The 10955-nt window shown below is 29.7% G+C and overlaps 1 protein-coding gene across 1 annotated transcript in view; it reads left to right on the forward strand.

Moving 5' to 3' along the window:
* Positions 1-9551, forward strand: part of LOC106468014 (protein capicua homolog) — an 80583-nt gene extending 71032 nt beyond the window's left edge. Inside the window, 3 exon segments of the mRNA XM_022395947.1 lie at positions 1412-1504; positions 2421-2558; positions 5002-9551. Coding sequence (XP_022251655.1) covers positions 1412-1504; positions 2421-2558; positions 5002-5315 — 545 coding nt within the window. The 3' untranslated portion in view covers positions 5316-9551.
* The last annotated feature ends 1404 nt before the right edge of the window (positions 9552-10955 follow it).

Genomic DNA, 10955 nt, shown 5'->3' on the forward strand with positions numbered 1-10955 from the left:
CTCATTTTATTCAAAGTTGATGGGCATGTTGCTTCGGCCCTGTATGTTTTGTCAGGCATTTAGATCATTTGCTCTTCACTTATGTGCTCTCGGGTTGTGTTTTCTTTGGTCAACTGGCTACTGTTAACTTATTCCAAACAGGAGTCTGCTTATTACCCTTATCAGCTGCCCCTGGAGGAGGCTCTAATATGCTGTTAATCAAGTTGAAGAAGTCTTTACTGTGACCTATCCGATATCTTGCCCATTTGGGTGTTTTCTTTTTTCTACACACATCTCAGTCGGGCCCGCCCTTCGACTTCAGTCGATGGGTTTTCAGTTCCATTACAGCTTGCGACATTCTATCACATTTGGGAATGTGATCTTTCATGGTAGCCCTTATCCCCTTAGGCCAGGATCATGTGTGGGTTCTTTTGTGGGCTTTTCACAACCAGTGGAATTTCGCATGGATCCTTTGTCAGCTCTTATTACCCTTCCTCTTACCCTTGTAGTCAATCGGTATTAGTAGTTAGATATTACTCGCATGTCGGTGGGTGTCCCACTTCCTCCTCTTCATCTGGTTTTACACATTTTATTAGTAGTCATTGTTTGGGTCCTGTCTGTGGCAAGTGGTGCTTGATTAGGTATTCTTTAACTGTTCCAATCCGCACTGTCAAGCCATGTCGACTTGCGTATTATAATTCGATGGCCATGCAATGCACACTGCAGAGATGGTGTGTTCCACAAGATTGCTTATAGGTTTATCCTTGCGATAGAATTGCTTCAAAATCCCTATATTGAATGCACCAAATGTAATTCTAGGTAACAGCATGGAGACAAAATAGGGGTTTGTAGTTTGAGTAAATAATGTCTACAATATCTCCAGCCTTGTTTCTTTACTTATTTTTTATGATACCTATTTGCAGGTTTTTAAATTCCCAATTTTCATTTATCTTGTCATAAGATAATTGTAGTATGCTTCATTCAAAATGCTGTGAAATGAAGAATAATGGATTAATTTCTTCCATCTGTAGATATTAGAAGAGTATTTGAAAGCACCAAAATTTTTTTATAAACAATATTTTCCTTCCAGTGTCATCTATCGATAGTAGAAGAAGCTTAACTGGTTTCACAATACTTCTTTTGTAAACAAGTTTTCTCACCACCTTTAAAAGACAAAAATAACATTTTTACTAGCAGTCTTTTATTTTCTAATGGTAGTTATACAAGATATTATTATTTGTGTTATACATTTTTGATATTTGTACTCTTTAAAAATGTATTATAATTTTGAGTAACAGTACTTTCACAGAAAAACACAGTATTCCTGATAAGGTTTTTCTAGTAATAGAACTTTTTTCTGTAAACTGCTCCTTCCTTCTAAGCTAATCCTGGTAAGTTTTTGATGTTAATAGACTGATCTTTTCAATTTTAGCTATTTATCAGAAAAGGAAATTTCAGAAAAAAAATCTCAAGTGTAATCAGTCAAACATGAAACTTAGTGTTTATGTTTACCAGCAGTCTCCAAGTATGTTTTTTAACTTCTTTTTTTTTTTTTTTCTCAAGTAAAGACAATTTTCTGCCAAATTATACAGATGCAGTGTAGATGCTGATTATATAGATTGTAGCTGTTGTACCTAGTAGTTAATAAAAGCTATTACTGTTAGTACTAGGTTATATTAGCCTAGATTCAAGGTAAAAAAACAGCTTTATGCCTACGACACAATTAGTTTTAGTATCGAAAAAATATATATATCAAACAAGAAAACAAAAAATGTAAATTATTCACATGGTCAGTAGCTAGAGCTACTGCTAAAAACATTTCAATACCACACATTCCGACTATCCTCACATAAAACTAAAAGCATGATATTGTAATAATGAAGCTAAGAGATAATCCATAATTCTAGAAGAAAGGATACAATAAGTCCGAAGTCAATAAGTGTCTGGAAAGATATTTATAAATAATATTACATGTGATCCTTTGGTGAGAAAATACTGCTGTACTAAAATTGTTTTTACAGAATGCTGCTATATAAGCTAAAAACAAAATAATTTGCAGACTTATTTATTACTTGCTGGGGAATGGTTGTTTAGTATAAAAAGTCAACATTTTTTGTAGGTGTTACAGAGTTTTTGTGTATTGGTCAGTTGCATTGTAGTTAATTGAATACATTATAAATTTAATATTAAAAAATATATATATATATATATATGTGTGTGTGTATGTTTAAAAGTAAATGGAAATGTGTAAAAAAAATTTTTATCTATTATTTAATGAAGTAGTATGTAAAACATTATTTTTCACTTTACTTATAAACACAAAAAATATTTTGAGTATTTTTGTGGTATGAAAAGATTGACTCTTCATTTAATTCATCAGGATTAATAAAGAGGATGAAGTGAATAAAATCTCAATGTACCCTTATGTCATTATATTTCAGAGCTATCAGAAGAAGTTTATTCTCCACGAACACCTAAAACTCCAAATGATGGGGAGAAAGGTCAGTCACGAAGAATTCTAGACCAGCGGCGACAATTGGTTCTACAGTTATTTCAAAAAGAAAGTGCCTATCCTACTGGTAAGGATTTTAATCTAGCATTATTAAATAGTGAAGTATTATGTTAAATATTAGTACAGCCTCCATAGTTATCATATAATAAACATGTAAACATAAATCATATGTATACTGTGAAATTTTACTTTTGTTGGAGATACTTGAGATTTTAAGGGATACCATTTTATGGATTTAAAGTTTAATGCTGGCACTCAAGATTTTAAATATTTACATGCAATCAAGCTTTTAAAGCATTAGTTATATAAGCTCAGCAGTTTTTTCGTGTTAAAAGACATGGTGTTTAATGCATTCACATACAGAATTTCAAGCTCTTTTGAACCATTCAGGAGATATTTAACAAAAAAAAACTTTCAAGTGTAAATTGTATACTGCTTGTACTTCAGTGCACTTAGATATCAGATGTTGCCAGTGTGCAAGTGAAAACTTCTAACCATTTTCAAAATTAATTGATAAAATAAATTGTATACCCGAAGCTTGAAACTTGTCAGAAAAAATTACAAAAAATAGATTTTGCCACTAAGTATAAATAATTAATTAAAATAAAATAACACTTATTGTCACCAATAAAAAAATCTGGGTCTAATAGTATTTTCAGATAATGCCAAACTCAGTTACTATACCAGTACATCCTTTTGACCAGTCAGTTTAATATTCTTTGAAACCATTATGTAATACTTGGAGATCGTGAAAATGAAGTGGCACATCAGTTCCGATAGAAGCAGTGTAGTTATGTAGAGATTGGGTAATAATATTACTTTAACCCTTTCACTAAAGAGTACATTTCATGACCTTTTAGAGAATTATTTTCAAAGGGGGCAACTACCCAGGGACCCGGGTGAATGAAACCTGGTTATGCCGTAAAGCCCGCAAAGCATTTTTAGGCTATATCTTCATTTAATGATAAAAACCATAGTTTTTGGCTTTTCTTTGCATATAGACGCTTGATACATTAAAAACGACTGAAATAATAATTTGAGTAATAATTAATATGTACTTGTTACTTTATAGATTAATAAATATTTGTTAAAACTTTATTAAAGTTTTTATGCTTATACTGTGAGGTAAAAATGGCTGCTGCTATGATTTTGTCTGGTTTATGAGCTCGTTGCTGTCCTAATTTAGGATCTTCTTTTTAATAAATTCTTGAAAATGTTAAAAAAGAGAGAGAGAAAGGGGGGCCCGGCGAGGATGTTTGCCCCGGGGACCGTGCTGGCTCTCGGCGTTCCTGCCAAAATGTCATTATCAATAAAATCCATATCATCATTTTCATCATGTACAACTTCTTTATTGATATTCACAATATTCTCATTGTAATTTTGCCATGACAATTTTCTTCTATCATTTGTTGCATTATTATCACGACCACATAGAGAGCATGCTAAGCATTTTTAACATCTAGGCCTTTTATATTTGTAAGATAAAGGTTCCATTTTGAACTGGAATTGCATTTTTTTTTACAATCATTGAAGTAGTCAACACGAATTTTGATTCATCGGCTTGGAGCAACTAGTGGTCCATGGAAGCTAAAAATAGGCTACACCATTGTCATTTTGGCTAACAATATTGCTAAAAAAAAATTCGACAATGGGTCATTTTTTACTGACTAACATGAGCTCACCTAATTTGCAGTTATGGACAGTGTTAAAATATATAATATGTATGGTTATATAGTTCTATATATTACTTTGGCTGAGTTCCAATTGATTTTATAATAGAGATTCCTAATTTGTAGAAAAAGAACATTAATTATTTCTTCATTTTCAACATCTTTTTTTTACTAATCAAATACCAGTGTACCTGTTCACTAATTTTTCATGTTATCTAAATCATGAGTTCACGTGCTGTCGTTATACCCAATGATATCAAGTCAACCTGGTGAAACATTGTAACCATACATATTATACTCTGTGTATCTAAAATAAATAGATTTTAAGTTTTACTTAACTGCATTTCTTGGCAAAGTGTTTTTTTCAGTTTCATTAGCAAGCATTTTATCATATCATCATAGATAATTTTTTTCTAGAAATCATTTGGCAGTTATGACGGAAATAATGCCTTGATTTCTAGAATTATGTTTAACTTAATTCTCAAAGCTCAGTAAGTATGCTATTATAATTTTATACATGTTCTGATTTTGAGGATTTTCAAGCATGACCAAATCTGAAGAGATTAGTTACTGCTTCTAGTATTACTAATCCATAACTCACTAATGAATGGGGGAAAAAAATTATATTTATTCTCCCTTTAGAATAAGTGATTAAAACCAAGCAACTAAAATGTTTTAGAAATTCTTTCCTAAAATATTCAGTTCTCTAACCACAATATGAAAAGCAGTGTTAAATTATCAGATAAATAAATAAGACTATGCTTGTAAATAATGATAATATTTGAAAAACAACAAAATTGGTTACTCATTTTAAGTTTTTTGTAACCTTTTTTGATGTAGCTCAAGCCACAGCAGCTTTTCAACAGCAACATCGTGACATTTTTCCTACAAAGTATAAACTACAGCTGAAAATACGTGAAGTTCGTCAAAAACTGATGGCACATACAAGTGTCAATGCTGCCAATCCCCAAACTCCAACCTCATCAAGTGATTTCACATCAGGGAACCAAGTTGAATTAGAATGTTCTACTTCAGCTCCAAGTACTCCAGCAACTCCACAGACATTGATGCCACCACCAGCAGTGTCCAGAGTAACCTCCACCCCTCCTGTATCTTCAGATTTACCAGTACAGTCAATATCTATTGAAAAATGACTATCTCATTTTCACGAGTGTTTTATGATATTCGGTAATTAGAAACTTTTTCACACCATCTTGGCAATGATATAACTTATTATTGGACTAAGTGGTATTTTGTTACCACACATTTTGTAGTTTAGACATTCTTGTAAAAATATTAAACACATAAAAGCATCAGTTGACTGTACCATTTGTTGTTATCACTATGTACAGTTAGGACACTTCTTTATGTATTATATCACTGTGTTCAATATTTGAATATTGATTGTTATAGTGATAAGCTGCATGTTATGTAGTTTTTTTTCTCTTAAGCAACTTTAGGCATTTTTTCCTAACCTGAAGTTGGCCAGAGGAGATCAAGACATGTTTGATTTAAATTTTGTTTTTTGTATTAATTGTCTGGTTATGTAACCAGATTGTTCAATAGATTTTGATGTACTTTCAAGACATGATATGATTTTAATGTAACTTAAGAACCAAAGCTTTGTCTCTATCTGCATGATTCTTATTCCATAAATTTTTCTGCACCAGTTCCTCTTCACTGATTTTTTGTTTTATCTCTTGTCATTTGTTAGGTTCGAGGTGAATTTGTTTTAAATAGATGTAAAGATTGGTGTTTTCTTTTTTAGAGTAAAACCATAAGAACCATTACTGGGTATAAAGGGTTAGTTCTTTTCAACTATAATAACATTATAAATGTATTAAAATCTATTCCATGTATTTTTCCTCATTTCTAGGAAATGTTATGTCATTGACAGTCCCATTTCTATTTTTGAAGAGAACGTCTTTCTTTTTGCTGGAAACATAATAATGTTTATTTCCACAGGAGAAAGCACATTGATAGCTGCACCGTTAACAGTCAAGTTTTACCTAATGTGACAAATTTGCATTTCTAGTCTAAATTATGATACAAAAGTTTCTTTCCAAGTAAAGTAACTTTATCACTAAAGAGCTGGGTTTATTTTTCTAAGAACTTTTTTTTTCCATAAAAAAAGTTTGTACTTGGTTGTTCACAGTCTAGTGAGATACTTATGTCTCTAACTTCATATAATCAAGTTCAATTTCTAAGAAGTAAAGGTTTTCTTTCTCTTGTAAAATCACTAATTGTCATGTATTACTTTAGAATTCCTTTTTTCTTCTACCACAAAAGACAAGTTTGTAGTTATGATACATAGACAATTGATCTCGTAAGATTTGTCTATTTAAGATCTGTCTATACTTTGTTTTTCTGAACGAGAACTTTTTTTCAACTTAGTAACTTTACGTAACTTATATTTTTGAAATTCACATCTTAAATTTTGGGGAAAATGAAATAGAAAGTTGATTAGCAAGTATATAATGTTATGTTAAATTTCTATTCTTTTCAACGATTTTATAAAATTATTTTGCTATCAACGTGCATTAGTGCACACTATTTACATAGGGTTAGACTTTGTTTTAAGAAGATCATAACTGAACATTTACTGTTTGGAGTATGTAAAAAAATCTTGTTTCTTTGTTGGCATTTCAACTGTACATTTTTCAGTTTGCTTACATGCTTCCAATAATGTCACAAGAAGTTTAAGTGTTTTTAGTAGGACACTTTTTAGCTAAAAACATATAGAAAAAGTAAACTCCCAAGCATCAGTATTTGTAATTCATAAGGCTGTTATTACTTTCTCTTTTCTTAAAGAATTGAGTATTGAAAAGTTAAACTTAGATATTCCTATAATTTTTTTAACTAAAAACTTTTAATATGATGTTCAGTAATTGTTTAAGTGCTAAACACGAGAACAAAATTGGATACATTCACTACCTCTTCAATGAAAACATTTTCAAATGACTTTTGCCAGCAGTGTTTCTGGCTTTTAATAACTTGTATTATCTACACTTGTAATTTATAAAAATAAATATTTTATTTTGCTTTTCTGATTTTACTTTTTCTTCTATAAAAGATTAAATACTCTTTTTATGATTTTTATAGATACTTTTTGTACTATAAATCACTATGAAATAAAGATGAGTGAATTAATAGAAATCTTTTGAAACTTATGAGTGAGCTTGTTGCATTAGTAATAAATATATATTTTATTTTCTGTCAAAGAAAATGGAGTATAGTATACATTAATCCTTTAAAACTAGTGTATCTTACTTATAGTAAAATATATCAAATACCTACTTGTGTATCATTTTCAAGGGTTATAAAAAAGTTGACACTTGCCATGTTAAGGCTTAGAATCATTGAAACCTTTAACTGTAAATTAAAGATTTTATAGAAACAGAGAAGTTAGTAGAGTGAGGGTGAAGGTGTGGTTTCCAGATAATCATTTAAAATTTAGCCTTTAATAGTATTTACATAATTCCCAAATGTTTCATATTATATAGATAAAGGGTAACCTTAATTTTTTGGCTTTAATATGTAAATTCATTAAAACTATGTTGTTAGGAAATTCTTTTGTTGTTTTTCCTCATGCCTTTTTTAAAATATTATTCCACTTGATCTGTGTACCTTAATATTTTGGAGTGTTTCTGATTTAACATAGAATACTGGTAAGAAGTCAGTTGGTGCAAATAGAATGATTGCAATCATCATTTCAAGCCCAAATCTAGCCATCCTGTGTTACTATGGTAAAACATAATTTTTAAGATACATTTTATTGCTTTTTTCTTTATTTAACTTTGTGTGCATCAGTATTTATAATAAAGGCATTCTGATATATATGTATGATATACTTCTCACTATGAACAAGTGATATAAATTCTAAACTTTCTTAATCTTTCCAAAAGCATTAAGGTCTTGTAAGAATAGGTAAGTGGCTAATCAGATTATTAAAATATTAATGGTATTTAATTACATGTCTCACACTTGAGCTTGTTCTATTTAGTGACAGAGGAAGAGTTATCCTAAATGATTAAGACCATTAGTAATTAGAAATGTTACTTGTTCATTGGATATCAGTATTTTCATAAGTAGCTGACACCATGATAAATACAAAATGTTTTTCATCATATGTGTAGGTTCCAATTTTTCTGTTTTGTTTTCCCTAATTTTCCACATAAAAAATTACTTTGTTTAGAACATTATTACAATTTTACAAGTATTCCAGGATCATGCCAATATAGCATAAAAGAGAAAGAGATTTAGCTTTATATTTAATTTTGTAAGCTTTTTATTGATATAATTATCTTTTTTTTTTGTCATTTTTCATGTTTGTGTAATAGGTAGATATATTATTTTAAACACTGGGATTTTATGGTTGTGGAATGTACAGTTCAATTTTGTATGGCTTGATGTTTTGGATTTGTATTTTTGATATTTAAACCATAATTTTCCTTGTTGTTTGAAAATACAGAAGTTATTTAGCTTCCAGGAGTGTTATGCATGGCTGATATAATTTCTTACTTTCTTGTATTCAGCTTTTTTTTTTAAAGTCAACTGTGATCATGTTTATTTTGTGATTAATAACAGACAATACTGTCTGTGTGTCACCACCATAAGTTAATACGCAAATACACAATCATTTTGTACATTTTAGTCAATCATACATATTAATATCTGTTTATTTGTTCTTCGTAAATATTAGATGCCAAAATGTAAAAAAAAAAAAAAAATTCTACAATAGAAATCTTGCATGAGTTAAAACTGATGTCAAATTTTGTTCAGAGCTGGTGTGAGAAGCTTGGAGTAAATAGAAATTATGCCAATGGTTTTTAAACACTTAAAAATATTTGAGAACATAAAACAATACTTATATTTGTTCATCTTGTTGGGAAGCAGAATTTTAAAGTAGTGGTAGTAATAAGAATTTTTAATGTTCATAAGTCTCCTTGTTGTATATAATTGTTAGGAATGACAATTCAGAAAACTGACTGTTGCATACATTATTATTGTTTTTACATGCCAGTCGCTTAAATAAGAGGAGCCATACCACATGTCATAGTTAGATGAACTATTTGTATAGCTGTAGGGTTTTATAACTTTGGGCTACATTGTGTGTTTTATTATCAGTAGTGTATACAGAACATGTTTTATCATTGTGGATTGTTACTGTTATTATGTGTTTGTGATGAATATACAGATATATATACACTTTAGCACAGTGTTTAAACTGTATGTCTCCAACATGTGATTTTCATGAAGGATATTGTAAACTATAGTGATTAGTAAAGCACTGTAAATAATGTACATTTTATCTGTTGTTACACATGTATATTTCATATTGTGTACCTTTGAATTAAACCATTTGTATATTAAACACATTGTATACCACATTTGTTTTGAGTCATTGTATTTTATTTTACAGTTTTGTTTTATTTCTTTAGCATTTCGAATAATCACAATTATAGCAAATGACCATCAGTGAGGTTTAATTTAGTATTTGAAACAAAATGGTTGAGAAGCTTTTAATACCCTTACAATTTTGGTTATTACCATAAGTTCACCTTTCATTTTTATAGTGTAGATAATTAGTAATTAACACGAAGATCAATTAATCAATATAAGCACATCTTTCAAAGAATCAAGAAAAATTGTTTTTTTCATCATCTTTATTGGAAGTAAAAATTTTGTACATACTATCATTGGTAGTTGAAGCTCAGAATAACATAAAATTATGTTTAAAGAAAGTGACTGTTAGATATGGAATGGTATATAGAATATTTTAAGTTACTAATTACTGAGATTAAAATTTATTATCTTTACACTTTTGTGCTGAAGAAATCAAGGGCAAAATAATAAATATGATTATTAAAAATTGTCTAAGTATGCATAATAATGAACCAGAGAATTATATAGCTACTGAAATACAAAGGGTTGAGTATGCTATATTAAAATTTTGAATATGCAAATACACATCGTATCACAATCAATATAACGTGAGGGTGTATTCATAAAAATATATTGATTAAAAGTAAAAAAAAAGTTATTATCTAAACAAACCACAAGTTAGGCCTCACTTGGAATACTGTGTATAGTTTTGGTTTCACTGTCTAAGAAATGATACTGACTTATTGGAATGGAAGATTATCTGAAGGAATGATAGGATTTAGGCCTCTATTATCTGAATACAATAACAAGAGCACACTTTTCCAACTCATAAAATGATCTAAGTCCTTTTTTCAAGCAGCAACATCCTCCTCACAGCCAGCAACACCCAATACCTTAATTTCACTAGCACACTTACACAATTTAATTACCATTCCTTAATCTGTGTCACTGATATAATCAAAAAGAGCAATGGTCCAAATGCTGAGCCTTAAAGTGCCCCATTTGTGACATTAAACTTTTATTGACTGACCCAAGAAGGAAGTAAAACTTTTTCACATTACTTTCAGAGAAGGTATCTTACTAACTCAGGATACTTTTTTCATTCTCAAACAAAATTTCATTTTTTTCCTTTCAAAGTTACGCAGATGTTTCCATTGTATTTCAAATTTGAAATACTGCAACAAAATAATGAGCCTTTATAATATATATATATATATTTATATCGAGGGCATGAAATAATCCCTTATGAATGTTTTTTCACTAGAAAGCATAGCTTACAAATATTGTACTTGGATAACCCTTAATATTTAATTTTATATGATATGGTGAGCAATACAAAAATTACAACTTTCTAAGCAACTAATAAATTATCATTAAGTCAACTAAATCTGACCAAAACTGATGTTCAA

Source organism: Limulus polyphemus, unplaced genomic scaffold (genome assembly GCF_000517525.1).
Source record: "Limulus polyphemus unplaced genomic scaffold, Limulus_polyphemus-2.1.2 Scaffold2, whole genome shotgun sequence".
In the NCBI taxonomy this organism is placed as follows: Eukaryota; Metazoa; Arthropoda; class Merostomata; order Xiphosura; family Limulidae; genus Limulus; species Limulus polyphemus.